General features: G+C 38.0%; 1 protein-coding gene across 3 annotated transcripts in view; it reads right to left on the bottom strand.

Moving 5' to 3' along the window:
- Positions 1–8,447: 8,447 nt before the first annotated feature.
- Positions 8,448–22,126, bottom strand: part of abcc2 (ATP-binding cassette, sub-family C (CFTR/MRP), member 2) — a 58,272-nt gene continuing 44,593 nt past the window's right edge. For all 3 annotated transcript variants that reach the window (XM_053677564.1, XM_053677563.1, XM_017461632.3), the window contains exons 29-32: positions 20,069–20,227; positions 16,470–16,636; positions 12,958–13,152; positions 8,448–8,969 (exon numbers count right to left, since the gene is read on the bottom strand). In XM_053677564.1, the coding sequence (XP_053533539.1) occupies positions 8,840–8,969; positions 12,958–13,152; positions 16,470–16,636; positions 20,069–20,227 (651 nt within the window). In that variant the 3' untranslated portion in view covers positions 8,448–8,839. The remainder of the gene's footprint in view (positions 8,970–12,957; positions 13,153–16,469; positions 16,637–20,068; positions 20,228–22,126) is intronic.

Raw genomic sequence — 22,126 nt, 5'->3', positions numbered from 1 at the left:
TTAAATTGATATAACACTTGGGTTATGACACTTTACAGGCTGACATTCAAACGTCATGATGACAAATGTCAGTAGATTAGTGTACTTCTAGTGTGGCAGTGTTGCATAACTGTGATAACGTGTCATATGAGATTACTAGAAAAATCACTTCCTAAAGATGTTCTGCAGTTTCTCAACTTGAAACTTGGTGAAAACCCGCTGTGTAACACTGCTGGGACAGTGTAATACCTTTAACAATCTTTAAAATGTTTATGCATATTTCTCTTTGCACTTAAGTAAAGTGTTTAATTTTACTATTTATAATATTACTATGAAAACCTATGTTACTGTCATGTCACCTGTTATGTATTTCTCGGACAGTAAATTAGAGTGATGCTGGTTCTTATGTTTGGCATGTCACATCACCATCATGTGACTTTGTCACATCATCACCATCATGTGACTCTGACATACCAGAAAAACACTGAGCTACAAAGTCAGATTACTCAGATGTTATGTCAATTTAAACATGAACTGGTTGTTATAAATTTTCATAAATGTTTAATTAAATTAATTTCAGTTTTTCAATTCTGTAAATATTTCAAGTAATTAATTAAATGGGTATAAATTGATTCATTTAAATAACCTTAACACGAAACTGGCTCTAGAAAAGTTACTTATTCACGAAATCAAGTTATGTTCTGTTCCCTGTGTGAGGAATTTTTGGCACAAAACTGGATGAGCTTCATTATCATAATAATGGAATACTTTAATTTTAGAAAGGACATGACATTGGCAATACTGAATAAATTGAGAAGTTGGCAGAGGAGATGGCATTTACAGAAATGGCTAAATATAATTAAAGAATAATTCACTTCCATTTTGGACTATAACAACATTTTAACAACATCAGTGAGCAGCCACATGCTAATAGGCCGTCTAAAAATTTGATCAATGAGCCTCAGTGAAACAAGAATAACAAATGCCACTGCGAGCACTCAGTCCTGCTGTTTCAAAATAGTCTAATAGAATAAAAAAATAAAGGTTTTTGTGTACTGTTTTTGGAGTATCATGGCTCAGTAATGGCAGCTCTGAAGAGAACTGAGAGACGAGACGCAGCTCATTGATGACGAAAAAATATAGCTTTTTTAAAGAAATCCAAATAGTACAATAGACATGGGGACTCACTCCAATTCAAGGAGGACCTGCTCCCTAAATAGAGCACAGCCCCTTTTGAGTGCCCCTAGAGAGTGTTCTTGGCAATGGCATTGAGAGTGCGCACTTTGCCCACATCGGCCACCTTGAGCGAATACTCGGGTGCTGTGAGTGAGGCTCCCATACTCACACTGGAGTTCCTGTCAAGAATTAGGAACAAGACATGAAAAGGAATTTCAGGGTCATTCTATAGTACTTAAATAGGAAATGTGATTTGAAAGTGAGACATGATCTGAACAAGAATTCCTCCATTCAGCATCTTACCTGAATTTTATGCCACCTGCCGAGCAGTGGAACTCCTGAGCACCAGAGCCTTTGAGTATCCTGTACAAGTTATGCTCAGCTATGCCTCCACCTGCACTGAAAGATTAAACAATTGTGTTTGTTTTTTGGCTATTTTTCAAAACAAATTTTCATAGTTTTATAAAGTGATAGCCTTATACATGTCATGATATTTAGGGTTTCAAGCCTGAAGGTCTGAAACCCTATTGTATTGGTAAGGATTTTTATTACTATTCTGCCCTAAAACTGATCGTGCAGACCAAACTGTAAGTTTCGACCCAATCGGCCAGATGGTGGCGCTATAGTGAGCATTTTTAGAAAAATGGCCATAACTTCTGAACCGTTTGTCACAGACTCAACTGTCTTATATCCATGGAATTATTGGGACAAGATGAAATGAAGTGACATATCTTTACCAAACTTGGCAAGCTTATGTATGAGGTCAATCTAAGGTCTTCCACAAAATGGTGGTTTTGCCACATGCTGGCACTATAATACCAAAAAACTAGAAATTGGCTGTAACTATGGAACCGTTGATCCAATTGACTTACAAATTGCATACAGTGTCTATGAGGACATTCACATATGTTGAAAAACATGGCCACCATCAGCCAATCAGTTTTCAGCAGCTATTAGACAAAGTTAACAATGGCTGATCACAACGAAATCTGGTGGACCAAGAGGTTTGTGCAAATTTTTCATAAACTTGGCCACTAGGTGGCGCTATCATGATTTTTGTTGGTATTTATATTTATATATAATGCAGTGTTTTAAAGAAAAAACACCTGTAGTATATATCAAATGAAAGCTCCTCTCATTCTAAACAACTTTGCCTCAAGAACCATTGGTGTCTGTCAAACCATTTGGTAAATATTTCAAATAATGTTAAAACATACTTTTATGAACTAGTCATAGGTTTTTCACTCCATATCAATGAAATAAGTGTTACAAGATTGGTGTCTCTTTAAAAATAATTATCAAAAAAGATTTTATGTGTCAATGGCATGTCAAAAGTAAAGGTAGTGGATTTGGCCACATCAGTTACATAAATTAATAATGCTAAACGGAATGAGATATTTTCACCAAATGGTATACTTATGTAAGGGCTGAGGTCACTTGACAAAAAATGCAGAGTTTGGCAACTTGGTAGTGCTATAATAGTAAAAAATAAAATGGCTATATAAATGGTGTGTAAATGATTGTATATTATCTGATGTTTCACACATACACATGTTCTTTGTATCATATGTTAGATCTCCTCATTCTGAACAACTTTGCAAATTTGCTGTCAATCAAATCATTCATTAAATATTTGAGATTATTTAAAAAACCTAATTTTGTGAACTAGTCCTAGGCTATTTGTCCACTTGGAACCAAAGTGCAGGAAGATTCTATAGAGTCCCATTATAAGTAATTATGAAAAACATGGCCACCATTGGCCAATCAATGTTCAGCAGCTATTAGACTAGTTTAATGAAGGCCAATATATCTTAAAAATTATCTTGCTTTTTCTCTGATTTACGTGATTTTAGGATTGCACAATATTAAGTAATATCTTTTTATGCAGGCCCTAAAGTGCTTGAACCCCAATAATTGCTGCTTGCAGCTATATTTATACTTGCATCCACTCACTAGCCATGTTAAAAGGAACACCTGTAACCCTGCTCATGCAATTATCCAATCTGCCAATCAAGTGGCAGCAGCACAGTGCATAAAATCATATATATACAGGTCAAGAGCTTCAGTTAATGTTCACATCAAACATTAGAAAGGGGAAGAAATACGAACTCAATGATCTTAACTGTGGCTGATTTCAGATGGGCTTGTTTGAATAATTCAAAAACTGCTGATCTCTTCAGATTTTTACACACATCGGTTTATAGACTTTACAGAGAATGGTGTAAAAAAACAAAAACTTCCCGAAGTCAGAGGAGAATGGTCGGACTGACAGAGAGGCAACAAATACTTCAAATTACCACTCTTTACAACCGTGATGACCAAAAGCATCTCAAAATGCACATCAATGCTGAAGCTTGAGGTGGATGGGCTACAACAGCAGAAGATCATATCAAATTCCACTCCTATTAGTAAAAAAACAGGAATTAGAGGCAACTGTGGGCAGAGTCAATGAAACTAGATAGTTGACGAATGGAAAACTGTGGCCTGTTCTTCAAACTGTCTGGTTTCTGCCCACAATCTTGTGTCATTCAACTCATGTGAACATGGAAAAATTAAACTGCCTGTAGTAGACTACTGTTCAACATTTTCACAAAATCTAGAATTCATAGCAGAAACTCTGTTTAAAATCAGTATGATTATGCAGCTATTGACGAAGGTGTGAAAAATGTTAAAATGCAGGATGCTTGTAGGTGTAACTCAATGTCAATACCCAAATTGCCTGTACTGCCAGATCTCTATGGTACTGAATTGTCTATGGTACAACAAAATAGGCTGAAAGAGTTGTTAACTTCCTTTTCTGATATTTTCAGTCAGCATGCGCATCACTATGGTAGTACAAGCAAGATCCATCCATCCATCCATCCATCTTCTACCGCTTACTCCTTCTTCAGGGTCGTGGGAGAACCTGGAGCCTATCCCAGGGAGCATCAGGCACAAGGCGGGGTACACCCTGAACAGGGTGCCAGTAGTACAAGCAAGGTCACCCACAAAATCAGGACCAAAGATGACACTCCCATTTCTCAGCAAACATACTTGCCTTCTCCTGCTTCAAGGTAAAAACTCACTGTCAGGTAGAAAAACTCAAAGCACATGATGTGGTTGAAGATAGTGAAAGCCCTTGGGCGAGTCCAAAAGTTATGGTAAAGAAGAAAGACAACACTTACCGTTTTACTGTCGACTATCATAGATTAAATTCAGTAACTATCACTGATGCACACCCATTACCTCGGGTGGATGATAATCTGGATGCTTTATCAGGGTCTCAGTATTTTTCTTCCATGGACATGTCTTCTGGTTACTGGCAGGTAGAGTTAGATGCAAATAACAGACAGAAAACTGCCTTTACCGCGGGTGATAGCCTATGTCAATTTAAGGTTATTCCTATGGGACTGAAGAGTAGGCCATCCACATTCCAAAGGTTGATGGAACTTGTCCTCAGAGGACTGCATTGGATAAAGTGTGTCATTTATCATATGATTCTTAAAATCTTTTTAAAAGATTTTAAGGATCATATGAAGAATCTCACAGAGATTTTGACCATTCTCAGAGAAGCAGGTCTCAAGCTCAACCCTAAAAAATGTCAGTTTTGCCAAGCATCTGTAAAGTACATGGCTCACATTGTTTCAAAGTAGAGTTTGGCTCTTGACCCAGCTCATAGTCAGTGAGTTAGAGATTGGCAAATATCTAGGTCTCCCACTGAGGTACAAGCATTTCTGGTGTTCTGTAGTTTTCATGGGCAATTAGTTCCAAATTATGTCTTTAAAGCCCAACCATTACACAGACTGACTCATAAGGATGTCCTCAATGAATGGACAGGTGACTGCTCAGTAGCATTTCAGCAGCTGAAAGATGCTCTGGCATCGCCTCCTGTCATGGCATTTCCTAACTTTGACCAACCATTCACATTGAGTACAGATGCATCTAATATGGCCATTGGAGCTGTTTTGTCTCAAATTCAAAATGGCAAAGAACGTGTTGTTGAATAGGCTAGCCATGTACTATCTCATATTGAATGAAAATGGCCTACATATGACAAAGAATTGTGGGCAATAATTTGGCCATTTAGGCATTTTCATCATTACTTGAGCAACTGCCCTTTTACAATTGTCACTGACCACAAACCTCTTGTTGGTCTCAGAAAACTGAATTTAGACATTGATCCCACAGGACGTAGAGGTCGGTGGGCTATGGAACTAAACCTGAACAAATTGGTGATTGATACACAAGGAAGGATTGAAACATACTAATGCGGACGCTATGTCTAGAATTCCCATGGTTTCATTTTAAGCACAGGAACCTATAACGAAAAAGGTGGCTATTCAGACAGAAGATTTACCTGCTATATCTCAGACAGGTGTTTCTTCTGGAGTTAGTCACACAGATAGATCCTCATCTCTCACAGGTGTATAGTTGGGTTCAGATCCAAAAGAGATCTAATCTGAGGCATGTTACAGGGAAAATAAGACAACTCTAGTGGCAATTTCCTCGCATGGTGTTAAGTGGTGACGTGCTCGCTAGGCACCAGGTCAACCTGAAATTTACCAAGTAGTCATTCCTGAAGCTCTCATTCAAGACACCTTGTATTATTTACATGGTGATCCTTGTGCTGGACACTACAGTGCTGAGCGCATACTCAAAAGAGCTCAGAGTTGGTGTTTTTGGCCAGGAATGAGAGGTGCAATTGAGCGATATTGTGAGTCATGTGAAGCTTGTGAATTTAAGAGAAAGCCGGTTTCTCAACGATGGGCACCCCTTCAATCTATTAGTGCTAGTAAGCCCTTTCAGTTGGTGTGTACTTCCAGAAGAAATAGATATGTTTTAGTAGTACAAGATCACTTCACTAAATATGTCAATGCATATTCCATGGTAGATCAGAAAGCCAGCACAGTGGCACAGTTGTTATGTGAACAGTATATAAAAGAGCACGGTGTTCCAGAGGAACTATTTTCAGATCAGGGCCATCAGTATGAGTCAGTATGACCCCCAGAGAGATGTTGAAGATGTCAGTGAAAACAACTGCCAGCTGATCTGCACATCCTCTGAGCACTCTGCCAGGAATGTTGTCTGGTCCAGCAGCTTTCCGTGGGTTGACTCTACATAGAGTTTTCCTCAGATCAGCCGTGCTTAGACACAGCACCTGGTCGTTGGGAAGAGGGGTGGTCTTCCTTGCTGCCACATCATCCTGTGCCTGAAACTGAGCGTAGGAGTATCAGCGCATCTGGAAGGGAGGCAAAACTATCACAGGCGGATGATGTTGTCTTGTAGTTGCTGATGGCCTGAATGCCCTACAACATGCATTGCGTGTCACTGCTATCAGTGAAGTTACTGTGGATTTTCTGGGCATGTGCGTGCTTTGCCTCTCTGATGGCCAAGGACAATTAGGCCTTCACTGTTCTTAGGGCTTGCCACTTGCCCTGAAGGTGGAGTCTCGAGTCCTCAGCAGTGCACACACCTCTGCAGTCATCCATGGCTTCAGGGATAAAGTCTGATAAGTTGTGGATCCACAGTGATCCAGACCAAGAGTAAGCAGTTAATGAAAATCAATGAATGAATAAATGATACATTTCTGTGTTGGCTGATATGTAACTTTTCAGAAATCCATTTCTCAGGCTTTCTCTCCCTACAGGTGTTTTTCATGAAAACCTGAAGTACTACCAGTTGTTTATAAAGTAAATATCTTCATGGAGACAGAAGGATGTTACCATTTTAGAGCTTCCATGCACACACTCTAAAAAACACCAAAATTGAGTTATTTTTAGCCCAGCGGCTGGGTAAATATAGGACAGGCTAAACTAACCCAACAAGTTGGGTTGTTAATTTTAACCCAGCAAAGGGGTTGCTTTTCAACCCAAGGGATGGTTTCATTTTTACAAAAATGCTGGATTAATTCGATTTCATAAATGGGTTAATATTTTCAGGATTATTATTACCCTTTGAAAATGTCAAATATATCACAGTATAAACAAATATGTCAACGTGGAATCTCTTTATTTATACATTAATTACATTATACACTCCTTTATTAATAATTGGAATAAACCCCTGAGTGCTGAATTATAAATAGAAGCAAGGAGTCTGTGGAAATGGTTGCACGTCTATGGAAATGGTTGTAGCTGAGTGCAGTTTAGGTTACTTTGCGTGTGTTCTCTCAACAAGCTCTTAGGACATGGAAGATAGATAAATTGAACATCAAAGCTAGGCTATGATGAAAGACCATCGCTGCATCTTATTCAGAAAACCTTAATAACCTGTCCTAGTCATTGAAGAATAAATGATCCAAATTAATTTCACCAGAAATGAGTTCTCAGTGCATTCTTTGAGTTTAGACCAGCAAGGTGACAAAACGAATAGGTTGGAAATCTGTAGCTTTTTATTAGCTGTGAATGGAAGAAGCAATAGTTCAAACAGATGTCCTGCTGCATTGTTTAGTTTCTATTACAATTTAAACAACCTGCTTGTGACATTTAGAAATAAATACAGTAAATAAACAAATAAGCATGTAGACTATTTGGGATGCTGTAATTCAGAAAACACTACATGTTGAACCTTGAGGCAGATGGACTACAACCGCAAAGACCACATTAGGTTCCAGTCTGGTCAGCCAAGAACATATATACTTAGCAGTTGATACTCTAGCATACAGTATATGGATATGATAAATAGAGATGCTATATATTACAAATAACAAAAACTATTCTCTTTAGAGTCATACTGTGTCTCGATCACCTGGACTCAGTTGCACTTATATTAATGATTGAATTTATAAAGAAGAATGAATGCTAATCTATATGTAAGACTTACACACCACATAGCAGTGGAGGTATCAGGTTGTATTCATATCAAAGCAAATAGGACTGGTATAAAGCAGCAATGCTAAGGAGATGGAGAAATGGTCATGTAGAAATCAGCTACTAAAGATGAATGAATGCTTTAAATACACAGGAATTCTGCATGTTTATGTTAATGGATAGGGTCCTTTCCTGCAAGCTTCATATCTGACAGCTCCCTTTTGCACACATGAATGTAAAAAACTCATGTGAAGCATTTTTGCTGCAACCCGCAGATCTCAGTCCTGATGTGCACCTCTGGTCTCGTGCTCGGTGAACCTTTTAAACTAGCTTTTTTTAAAAAAAAATCTGTATTTGCATTTGTTTAGAAACAGTATCTGTTCATTCTGAATAATGTGTTTGGTTACATCTTTAACAGAATACTATGAACACTTGTAAGGAATGAATACTGCAAAGATCACTATCAAGAATAATGGTTAAAAAAAGGAAAGAACATAGATGCGATTTATTAAAAGGAAATTTTGTTTAATTGACTAAATTTAAACAATTTATTGAAGTAATGGCTTATCAAAAAAGAGGAACAATTTATAAATAATGTAGATATTGAAAAAAAAATATTGAGATGAATGCATTTTTGCAGTTTATACATGTATGGGCACATTCCGCTGTAGCACCACACAAGTAGCATTACTTGCATACATATAGCCTACCCTGTTTACAGTCTATGCAAAAGGAAACACATAAACATGCACATTAACACACACAGATCTTACACACAAAGAGGCAAACATGAACTTTGCTGTCTATATTGTAAACATCCACACAAGGACAGTTACATTAAAGCTGCACCTTCTCACTTCCAAGTCAAGTGCAATGTCCAATTCAGGCTATAAAGTTCACAGCACTGAGTACTGTATCGCTGAGATTCCAGCTTCTCTGGCCAGGGCATGAAAGTGGCCCTTCTTCTCAAATAGTACAGCTGGGGAATCAAACTCCACTATTTTCCCAGCATCCAGAACCATCACCCTGTGGAAAACAAGAGAAAGAGATTATGTTGACATGCTAGCAGCCAAGATTAGAATACTGATTACAGCTTGATCTGTTCCTTCAAGATGTTCTTTAAGATACAAACTAACCATGGTAGCAACATTTAGTGTATGCAAAAACATCTGGGTTACACATATCCTCCCTATGGTTGATATATGACACCACCATTGTGTTCTCTGTCACAACTAACACATGGTGACCTCTCAACTGAGGAAGAAAGAATTCCAGTGCTAGAAACATGGCCTGCATTACTATATATATATATATATATATATATATATATATATATATATATATATATATATATATATATATATATATATATATATAAATACCATATATTTATATGCTACTCCAGATGAGGGCCGACTTTTCAGCCACAACTGACATGGTCTCCTGTGCAATGGGCCCCAGTGGTATGACGTTGGCTGCTACTGCCATAAGCCCGAACAGTGTCTCAGAGACTGGAGGGGATGCCCAGATCCAGCTTTCAATGTTGACAGGATTGACCCTACGCATGTTGGGAAAAGAAATGCCCTCATCGTAGTAGAATCCTTATAACCTGTAGAAAAGTCCGCTGCACTGGAGAAAGCATACTTTTCTCAAGGTTCAACCTGAGCCCCAAGCTCTTCATGTGGGCAAGAACAACATGTCGATGTTGAATTGCCAGTCCCCTGGATCATGCTAGAATTAATCAGTCATCCAGGTAGTTTAGTATACGGATGCCCTAGAGTCACAATGGAGCCAGAATGGCATCCATGCACTTTGTGAAGGTGCGAGGGGACAAAGCTAGCCTGAAGGGAAGAACCCAATATTGGTATGTATTGCCTCCAAACGCAAACCTCAGGAACTTCCTGTGACTGGGTGATATTTCTATGTGGAAATATGTGTCTTTTAGATCTATTGTCACAAACCAGTCCTCAAACTGAATCTGTGGAATGATAAGTTTGAGCATCGGCATCTTGAACCTGTATGTCTGAAGAGTACGGTTCAGATGATGCAGATCTAAAATTGGCCGCATACTCCCATCTTTTCTGCGGACCAGGAAATAATGGCTGTATAAACCTCCCTCCCTCAAGGAATGAGGTACATTTTCTATGGGATCTTACTTCCTGCACTAACCTCATGCTCTGCTCTGTGTTGAGTACTGTGGTGAGCACACTTCTGAACTGGGGAGGTCAAGCTCTGAACTAGACCCAGTAACCCTTTTCTACGGTAGAGAGTGTTTTAAGAACACAAGTCGGCCACTGCAGGGAGAATATGGCCAGATGGGGACTGCTTCCTGGCCAATTGATTCATTCCACATTCCTGCATGGTGCGTGACCTGTGTGACGCGACAGACAGGACTATCGAGACCGCTGGTTACAGGTCGAAACTAATATGAATTGGAACCTCGATACAAAAAGAAGAAGACGGTAGACAGAACCCATGGAGACACAATCGGCAGTAGTTTCTATGCTGCCAGATAGTCTTTTAGTGACGCTAACTTTTCCACATTCTATTGGAGGGAAAAGATCAGATTTTCGTTGCTCAGTGACAGCTTGTTGACCAGAGCACACTGAAAACTTGGGACAGCCTTGGCTAGGGGGGGCCCTACAATAGTACTGGGGGCTAACTGCCCTAACAACCTTATGTCCCTAGCAAGCACCTCCTTCACCTTCAGCATAGCTAAATAGCCGTGCCGTTCATTCCCCACGATGGGCAAATAATCTGGCATCACGGAGTTATAAATATGGCATGTATGGTTGTCCCAAGAAGCGTGATATTTTGTCTTTCACTTCTGGAAAAAAGGGGAGCTTTCTGCAGTGTGAGGGAGATTCATTTTCACTGGAGAGAAAAAAGCTCATCAAGCCTTAGTAATCACTTCAAACTGCTCTTTATATGCAGCGGCCAGCCCAGATATGCAAGACTTTGAAACCCAAATCCCTTCGGCCACGAAGAGAGCTAGCCACAAGTGGAGATGCCTAATTGTAAGGCGTTCACAATGCGCACACTCAGACCTCTCAAGGGCTGCCCTGGTATGCTCCATTGCACTTTTGATTTTGGATCTTAAATTAAGGCCTGAGTGTCACAGTGTAAAACTCTGTATGCACTTCCCAGAGAATTACCTCATCCCACTCAGCATGGAGGTTTAAACACCCCCCTTATTTTATGTTTTAAATTACCCATCTTAAAATGTTTTTTTTTCTTAAGATGATTTTTAAAATATGCCAATCAAAAACAAGAAATTTATCTTTTAAATTAATTTGCAATTATCAATTCATACAGGATTTCGTGGAGTTTTTTGTGATTGTTGCAGCCAAAATGCTTGAATTTGCTGCGGCTTTTTTTTCTAAATCTGCAGTGTACTTTGTGCATTTTTGTGGAAACCTACTTGAATTGGAAACTGCAATTGCATGAAATTGTTTTGCACGGTCTTTTGATGTGATGTTTGTTGGTAAATGAGACCGTTTAGCTGTACTCATGTTCGAGTCAAGTGAATCGAAGGGCACTTTGGCTGAATGGGCATTGCAATGACGTCACATGATGCTCCTTGGACCAAATCGACAGAAAATCTGCTATAATTTAGAAAAATTGCAAGCTCCTGCAAATATTATGGAGTTTCCTTTATTTTGCGTTAATTTCTGCGATTGCAAAATCCTGAAGGGACTGAATTATAACACAGAGGCTGGAAGGTGGTGCAGAAGGTAACATTGCTACTTCGTAGCTTCAAAGTGCCCAGTTTGACCCTGTGCTTGGGTTACTGTCTGTGTATTCTTTCACAGAATACACAGTATTCCTCTGGGTTCTCTGGTTTCCTCCCACCAAAAACATGAGAATAGGTGGATTGGCTGTGCTAAATTGCCCCTAGGTTTGAATAAATGTGTGAATGTGTGTGTGTGTTGCAATGGACTGGTATCCCAACCAAGCTGTATTCTCACCACACATCAACTACATAATCAAATTTATGTGCAGACAGTTTTATCCTGAGAGTTACAAGGTGAAATAAAACATCCAAAATTTAGCTTTTTATAACTTTGAAACCTTTCTTTTTTTAAATCAATTTACGAGTCAAAGTAGCTATCCCAAGTTGACAGAAACTAGCAAACTATTACTACATAGTAAAACCTGACAGATTAAGTTTACTAATCCTTAATTAGTTTAAGTTTAATTAAGGAAATTGATTGCATTAAATTATTTAAGTATAAAAATCTATTGCTTTGAGTACAGGTAACTTATAAACATTTAAGTTCACTTAACATATTCTTTTGTTTACACCTACATAAAATTCACAAAGCTAAGTTTAAAGAAAGAAATAATTCCATTTTAAAATGCTCACTCACTCACTCCCTTTCATTAACTGCTTTATCCCTATCAGGGCCTCATGGATCTATCCCAGGAACACTGGTTGTGAGGTAGAAATACAGCCAAGTCCACATACTGTAGGAGCAATTTGTCTTTATCAGTCCACCCACCGGCATGTTTTTGGGAGGTGGGAGGAAACCTGAGGACCCAGAGGAAACCTTAATCCTGGAGCTGTGATACTGCAACACTACCAGGTGCAGTACCATGCCCTGCACCAAAATAAAGCAGCCGTATGTGATGGTCTTATTTATATGATTAGCAGCCTTTTTCAGAACTCATTCAGACCATAATAAGGAAGGAATTTTAAGAAACTTGACCTTTTTAAGAAACGTGACATCTCTGTTGAATAACTCTGACCTATATTGTTGACTATTTGTATTTTATGTGTGAAGTGTGTGTGTGTTTTGGAAGAAAATTTAAATAAGAAGGTTTGTTCTGGGTTTGAACTATTGTTATGTGAGTATCTAAAACTTGTGTCACATGAATTGTGCTTACATAAAATTTCACACGCAAATGACAAAAGATTTCTTGTGACTTAATTCAGATAAGTGAATATGACCGTTGAATATATTTGAGTAGTCAGTACTCATTTCTTTTAACCATTTCCACTGTTAGATTTTACCGTGTGCTGTTCAGGATGGTGTGAATGCGGTGAGCGATGGTGAGAACCGTGCATTGGGAGAACTCTCGGTTGATGGTGCTCTGAATCAGTTCATCGGTCTCTAAATCAACAGCAGCAGTGGCCTCATCCAGGATCAGGATCTTTGACTTCCGTAGCAAAGCCCTAGCCAGACACAGCAGCTGCCTCTGGCCCACACTGTAAAAAAATAAATAAAACACAAATTTTTTAAATCTAATAGTGACTTTTCAATAGACATATGAGTTATCCTCCCACATTTAGGAGTAAGTAGGTACATTCTGTCCATGTCAATTTCATTTAACAATTTAAGTAAATGAATAATTATATTAATAAACTAATAAATAGTATTGAATAGTAAGCATGAGGGACAAAAATGCAACAAAAATATATTAAAAACATACATTATAAATTCATATATACACATGACAGGTAGAGGGACTCAGTGACTCAGACCCCTAAAGTGGTGTTTGATTTCCCCTGGGGAAGAGGCTTCCAAATAAATCGTCTTTAGGCAGGTGAGAATGATCCATTCTTAGAAATATACATTCTTAGTATGAAACGAGGAGAGTTCTTCCTGCACTTTAAACTGCACTTTAAATTTCTAGGTAGTATAGAAAAGCCCATGTCCTGAGATTGGATATAACAAGTTAAAAGCCCACAAAATGAATAAAAACATATTGTAAACAAATTAATTCAAGACTTGCAAAATTAAAGTAAAATGGACATATCCAAGACACCAATCTGAACAGCTGTTTTATGTCCTAATTTTTCTCCAAGTGTTGCAAAATTTGACCATGACAGAATGACTTTAGTCTATGGAAATATAAAATGAAAATATTCCACAAATGCCGTTTATGGCTTTTTTTACAATGTGACAACATACATTTAATGGTTAGGTTAATTAATCTGTTTGACACTACTTTTTATGTAATAACCTTTGATGAAGCTATGCATGTTTTATATATAATTCCGTACAACATGAATGATACATAACACTGCTGACTCCAACTGAAAATAATGATCCACTTCCACTTCTAACATCTGGTTTTTAACAATTCAGTGCATTACTGTTGAGTGGGAGATCAATGAAAAATGATTCAAATGACTAAAGGCAATGTGATGAAAAGTTCTCTGATACTGACACAGCGTCTGATACTTATTATGTACTTGTCTAGACACAGAGCCTTGAAGGTTACAATCTCATTAGCTATCCACAGAGTGTCAGAGTGTGCACATATTCAGACAGGTTATGAATTAAAGATAAAACATAGTAGTCTCTGCTATGTCATTTTTCTGACATGGGTTCCCATTAGAGAGCAGGATCAATGCAAATCAATATAAAAGTTATTCTGTCTGATCTGCTTTATTCCAACATTTCTGTCCTGGTGGGAGTAGGTGACTCCAGCCCATATCCACAGGACCCATGGGCTCATTGATTGAAAGGACATAAATCACATGCTATGGCCACCAGTCACTGGTGTGATATGGGTCCCAAGATCTCAGCCCAATTGAACACCTATGAACTGATGTGATGGACACCATGCTCTACCATCATCAAAAAATCATCCCTCCAATATTATTCCAGACCAGGATGTGGACAAATCATAAATGCAGTAGCTAGCCCACTAGACAAGTACAGTAGATTCATCACAGTGCTGCACTGTCCCATCCTCTGGATGCTTTTTCACTTCTGGTACAAAAGCATTTTTCCCCTCATATATAGCACATGGAAAAGAGAGCATAAAAGAAGGCTAGCATTCAGCTTTTAACTTTTAATTCATCGGTCCTGGGTAATAATCAATCCACAAATCGGATATTCCTTTAATTTACATTAAGTTCGGAGACCTTTATACAACATTTCAACAGTAATACCTTAAATCCATAAATGACATGGGCCACTCAGCTCCAAACCAAAATATCTTAATAGACATAACTACAGTATATTGCATCACAGTTTGTTTAATGCAGTTTCATTTATATTGGGATACATACAGACTCTGTACCGCTGATCAAATCGAAATGCCCAAATAATTCTTCCTCAGAAGAAATGTATTACATCTGAAGACCCTGCTACTTTTTTAATCATTGCAAGAGGCATGCTCTTTTAGATGCAAGAGTTAAGGAATGATAAATCCATCAAGTTCCCTGCCCAGTCCGATGGGAAACCTAATGGACCAGGCTAAAAATTAGTAGCTAAGAAAATGTAATGATCTATGGCAAGCTAGTTAGCCAATTAAGTTCATTATTACAAATGAAGGGATATTAACAAGTATATGAATTCCTGATGAGGGGACAACTGTGTAGTCATAGTCCTCACCTCATCAGTTTTATCAGTGTTTCCACATATCTGTATGTTCCTGATTCTGAAAAGATAATTTGCCATCTGAACATGCTAATTAATTAGCCTAAGCCTTCCAGCCTTAAATAGATCATGCCTCCGCTGATGTGTGTAGGCGGTGGGATTTGAAAGTTACAATAGGCAGTGGGATTACAAAATTACAGAGTTGCACAGATTTGCACAGATTTGCACTGTGGAGATATGCTCAGTCTCTAACTACTGGTCATGTGCTCCAAGTGCATAGAATATACAGTAATTGCTCCACATACTTTTACAGCTCTCAGTTTAGAAGACATTCATCTGACATGACCTTAATGAAATGATTCACATACTTAGACCTCTCATCTTTTGGATGAGAAATTGTACAGCCTACAGAAGTCCTTATTGTTTTGTTTGTTTGTTTTTACTTCTGTAAGGTAACTGAATTCTTTCATTGTGTCTGAAATGCCATGCTCTTGTGATTGACAGTAATTGATGATTACCTAAGGCAGAACACTGATCGGTGTGTATTTTTCAGTGCACAGCAATTATTTGATATGATTTTTATGTGAGTGAGTGTGTGTTTGTATATATGTGTATATATGTATATATATACATTATATATATTATATGTATATATATATATATATATATACACACACACACACACACACACACACACACACACACACACATACACACAAAAATAGTAATTGCTGTGCACTGAAAAATACACACACCGATCAGCCATAACATTAAAACCACTGACAGGTAAAGTCAATAGCATTGATTATCTCATTACAGTGCCAAGGGATGGGATATATTAAGCAGCAAGTGAACAGTCAGTTCTTGAAGTTGATGTGTTGAAAGCAGGAACATTGGGCGAGCGTAAGGATCTGAGAGACTTTGACAAGCACCAAATTGTGATGGTTAGAAGACTGGGTCAGAGAATCTCAAAAACATTAGGCTTTTTGAGGTGTTCCCGGTATTCAGTGGTTACTACCTACCAAAAGTGGTCCAAGGAAGGATAACTTGGTTCATATTTAATTGAAAAATCTAGTTCACTTCAGGTTTAAATCCAAATACATATATTTGGAGTACTAAACAGATACAGATATACTGTATGATGAGGCATGCACACTACATCCCTCATTCAAATGGTCAGGTTTAACCCTACCTGAGATTCTCTCCTCCTTCTGCGACTTCATGCTGCAACCCTGCTGCCAGAGTCACCACATGATCCTTCAGGTGAGCCAGTTCTAAAACGTTCCATATCTCCTCATCACTAAACGCCTCAAAAGGGTCTAGATTCATCCGTAGAGTTCCAGAGAACAACACAGGGTCCTGCCAATGCAAATTTACATTACTTACTTACTTAATTAATTAATTTCACTGTGGTTGATGGGGATTGCAGTGGCAACAGGCTGAGAAGGTCAGTGAAGACTTCTCACTTACAAATTCTTTTAAAAAGATAGTACATTTGCTTCTGGTCATAGTTAGTGCATATTAAGTTCTAGAGGACTTGTTAATGAATACTTTTCCAAAAATAATTTTCACTCAATGTATTCTGCCTCACTCATAGGTTGCTCTGGCGTAAAGTTTCTGCCAAATGAATAAAAAGCTTGGAAAAGCGGTGTCAAAGCTTGGAAACTTAACAGTGATAGTTACTTGGTTAAAAATCACACACAGGGATGAATCCACCAGCATTCATATGATCTCCTGCAGTGAGGCAATTAATCATTGATGTGATGTTCTAATGCATTTTATTCTGTAGTCCACTGTAGTCTTCTGGTATCTCCTTTAAATATATGCCTTTTAGTCTATGCATTTAATTAAACAACTTCCATGAATTATACTACAGTAATGCTAATCATTCTTAGCATCCATGTCAATTACTTAAATTCCATATGAATGTAAATAAATAAATAAATCAGAAACTGCAAAGCATACTTGAATACATTCATCCAAAAATGTTTACAGGCACTTGTGTATTTTTTAAATTGTATTTTAATTTATGTTTATGTATTTTCTAGGGATGCACCGAATGTTCAGCAACCGAAATTATTCGACCGAAAATAGCAAAAAAAGCATTTTCGGTGTTTGGCCGAATAAGTGAAAAGGCAGAATAAATTTGACCAAACAATGACGTGTTCGATGACGCGCCAAATAGCCTAGCAACCAGAGTGAGATGCGCGAATTTCACGACCTCCACTTCCGGCAATGCGCTTGGAGCGTGAGGGGGCACGTGCAACTTGCACGAGCGCATGCTCTTGAGATGTTGACAACCGTGACATTGCTTACTGTGGACATGTGCGTTTGTTTTGTTTCTGTTCTGGAGTATTCTGTCACGTCGCGAGACGTAAGGGAGTAGAGTACAGAAGCAGGTAAAGACGTATTTATTTAAGGGAACATAACATTAACAACGTATCTAACTCTACTATATCTACTATAATACTCCGCGAGGTGTACAGGGAAGAGAGCGGTATATATCCCCAATATAATCAGCCGTATATAACCGAACAGAACCATTTTTTGCACTCTTGTCAATGCACTTTTTAATGCACTTTTTAGTCGTAGGCTTCAGAGTGTTCCACTGTTTCAGCAGTCCGTTATAGGCCTAACATAGGCTATTCAATGAGGCTCAAAGATGACCACATCCAAATATTTTTATTTTACTCATTTATTTATTTAAAGTTATATTGTGCCTTGTTGGTAGCCTATGCCTGCTGGAATGAAAACAAAGGTTCGGTGTTAATAAATATTTTGAAATTGTAGTTTTTGTAATTGATTTTTTTCTTTGAAAAGCAAAACAAAATAGTAAAAAGCACATTTTGATTATTAAATTTACGCAGTGGTGAAAAAAATGTCCAAATAAATGGAAAAAATGTTAAAAAAAAAAAAAAAAAACGTGTTCCGTTTCGGCCTTCGGCTTTCGGCCAAGCTTTTCATTATATTTGGTTTTGGCGTCGGCCAAGAATTTGTATTTCGGTGCATCCCTAGTATTTTCTTTATGTCCCGTTTAAATTGTGTCAGAGGTTGCCGGGAGTATTTGTAGAGTACGAATTTCATTGTACTGTGCCATCAGACTGTTTCCTGTGCATTTGACAATATACTCTTGAATGTCTTTAATATTTTTTTAAATACATGATCTAAGCACCTCTAGAGTTACATTGCAACTTGCTAATAAACCCATCAAACAAGTCATTATTGGTGTGCTTTTCTGAACATTCTTAACTTCACTGGCAAAGTAGACTAGAGTCTTAACAACTAAACCTTCATTAGGAGTGTGTATTGATTTAGGATTTTGTTTTAAAATAAAACATTGCAATTTTGCAAGTGTGGTTCTGGATTACAGTATCTCACAAAAGTGAGTACACCCCTCACATTTTTGTAAATATTTGATTATATCTTTTCATGTGACAACACTGAAGAAATGACACTTTGCTACAGTGTAAAGTAGTGAGTGTACAGCCTGTATCACAGTGTAAATTTACTGTCCCCTCAAAATAACTCAACACACAGCCATTAATGTCTAAACCGCTGGCAACAAAAGTGAGTACACCCCTAAGTGAAAATGTCCAAATTGTGCCCAATTAACCATTTTTCCTCCCCGGTGTCATGTGACTTGTTAGTGTTGCAAGGTCTCAGGTGTGAATGGGGAGCAGGTGTGTTAAATTTGGTGTCATCGCTCTCACACTCCCTCATACTGGTCACTGGAAGTTCAACATGGCACCTTATTGCAAAGAATGTTCTGAGGATCTTAAAAAAAGAAATTTTGCTCTACATAAAAATGACCTAGGCTATTAGAAGATTGCCAAGACCCTGACACTGAGCTGCAGCACGGTGGCCAAGACCATACAGCGGTTTAACAGGACAGGTTCCACTTAGAACAGGCCTCGTCAAGGTCGACCAAAGAAGTTGACTTGCTAAAGAAGCTGAGGGTGAAGGTGATGGACTGGCCAAGCATGTCTCCAGACCTAAACCCTATTGAGCATCTGTGGGGCATCCTCAAACGGAAGGTGGAGGAGCACAAGGTCTCTAACATCCATCAGCTCCGTGATGTCGTCATGGAGGAGTGGAAAAGGACTCCAGTGGCAACCTGTGAAGCTCTGGTGAACTCCATGCCCAAGAGGGTTAAGGCAGTGCTGGAAAATAATGGTGGCCACACAAAATATCGACACTTTGGGCCCAATTTGGACATTTTCACTTAGAAGTGTACTCACTTTTGTTGCCAGTGGTTTTGACATTAATGGCTGTGTGTTGAGTTATTTTGAGGGGACAGCAAATTTACACTGTTATACAAGCTGTACACTCATTACTTTACATTGTAGCAAAGTGTCATTTCTTCAGTGTTGTCACATGAAAAGATATAATCAAATATTTACAAAAATGTGAGGGGTGTACTCACTTTTGTGAGATACTGTACATCTATGGTGTTTACAGCATCTGAGACGTTTGGTTATGTTTGAACACATGCACAAAATTAGAAGAACAGAAGATATCAGATTAACAAAATACATTCTCTAAATAACAAATTGCATGGTGTAAGATCCAGACGTCGGTAGTGGCTTTAATCCTATATAAAATATTTGTGTCTGCTGTTTATTTGACCACTTTATTATTTTAGTAAATGCAGAAATCAGATTCTGATTATTCAAGATCTTTGTAACGGAATATATATATATATATATATATATATATATATATATATATATATATATATATATATATATTTTTTTTTTTTTACAGTACATGGACAAGGAATTTATGAATTACCTGTGGAATAATTGTTAATCGGCTCCTGAGAGTGTGGAGGCCCAGGGTGGAGATGTCGATTCCGTCTATTATGATATGTCCCTCAGCTGCCTCCATGATACGGAACAGACAGTTGGTCAGGCTTGACTTGCCTGCTCCTGTTCGGCCAACAATGCCAATCTGTAAAACAGTCATATAACACAGTCTACTTTTGCACTGATTAATTCTCATGATAATGATTTTAACTGGAATGACTGCTGTGTGCTTTGGTTATTTGACCCCATGATCCCTCTCTCTCAACTGCTTGTTAGAATAAAGACTCATTATCTGCATACATTTGTGAAGACATGACACTTTAGATATGTCTCCTGGTCTTCACTTCATATTTTATTTTACATATTGTGATTTGGAGTGCTCCCTCGCCTAACCCTGATATCTGGATTAGCTCAATTAAGATACACTGCACATGGCAGATATATTTCTCTCACAAGCAATTCAGTGTTTTTTAGTCACAGTATCAGTCACTAGCATGCACTGTCATACCTTTTGCTCAGTTGCTGCTGAAATTGTCCGTGTCAGATTCAAAACATATCTGACAAATATACATAATTAGTTTAATTATATAGTTGATGCAGCAACCAGGACATAAAAAAAGTAACAATAATCCACATAAAGTATGTGTTTTGTACATGTACTTAGAACAGTTCTATACCTAAGACCAGGAGAATGTTCACAATTTTGATGAAACATCCAGACATCCTGGTTTTATAGTATTTAAGTAGTTCATTGTATCATTGCCAAATATTAAATCTTGCCAATCTCAGTGCTTTCCAGAGTTCTGAGTCTTGTTATATGTGATTGGCTTTTTCTGAATTGAATCTTTGTTTTCTTTATCAGACCTGTCAGTGGAGTACTCACTGGCCTTGTTGAACGTCACTGTATTTTGACCTCTGCCTGACTTATTGTGGATATTTGGTCTGCAATTTCATTTTGTTTGCTGCAAGCTTTATTAAAGCGCCCCTGTTATGCTTTTTCAGATATCATCTTTCATGTAGTGTGTTATGTAGCTGCTTGTGATTGTAAAAAGTCTGCAAAGTTTAAAAAAATCAAAGTACACGACAAATGGAGTTATTGACTCCCAAAAGAAAGAACCAATTCTGAACAGCCCGAAAAGAGTCGTTAGTAATTCCAGACTTACTTCCTGCACAAACCTATGTAGGTTTGTAACAAAAAAACCACCTCTGGTCTTCATTGTCTGTTCATGAACAACGTGTACTTTGAGCCCACCTCAAACGCTACAGTTGTAGTTGCCCTGAGAGTTAGGTCTCTGTTGTCACCATATCTTAGAAGGCATTTTCTGCACTGCAAAAGCAAAGGCAATTTGCATGTCCTGTTCTTGCCGTGCTTGCAAATGTGGTTCGGGTTGATCTTCTGATGTATCACTATTGGACTTGGGCTCAAATTGATAACGAAAAACAATGACATTATTACATAGCTGAAATTCAGATACGGTGATGGTTGTTTCCTTTCCGACACACGTTGTAAGCAGTAGACTACTCTAATAGACTGGGAGATCTGAAAAATCAGAGCAGAGTAGGCTCTTTGAAAGGAGGAGTTTAGGATCAACAGATCCTTGAGTGTGTCGTTTGTGACACTGAGAAAAAGAGGTGATGCTGCAATGTAAATTATGAACCTTTAATCCTCTTGCAAATGAATCCTCACCCAAATTCACATCAGGGGTATCAGGATAAGGGCAATATTGGAAGGAGTATTCATTTCCCTTTACAAAAAGACTTTGTATAAAAGCATTTGCTAAATGAATAAATGTAAATGTAAATGTAGTACAGTGAGGTCAAGGCCTCAAGTGGTTTTAAATATATATTAGTTATAAATTATAAATACATAACATGAATTTTATATAGAATTTATTTAGGACCTACCTTAAGCTTAATTATATGTGTAATTTCTGAAAAAATATACGACATTGTTGAAGACAAAGTGAAAATGGAAAAATTGCCAGTTGATGTCATATCACAGCAAACCAGCAACTCCATTTCCCAGGATGCACCACAAACTACA

The sequence above is a fragment of the Ictalurus punctatus genome, chromosome 29 (assembly GCF_001660625.3).
Source record: "Ictalurus punctatus breed USDA103 chromosome 29, Coco_2.0, whole genome shotgun sequence".
Classification (NCBI taxonomy): Eukaryota; Metazoa; Chordata; class Actinopteri; order Siluriformes; family Ictaluridae; genus Ictalurus; species Ictalurus punctatus.
Note: the sequence above shows the minus strand (reverse complement) of the source record. Positions and strands in the feature narration are given on the sequence as shown.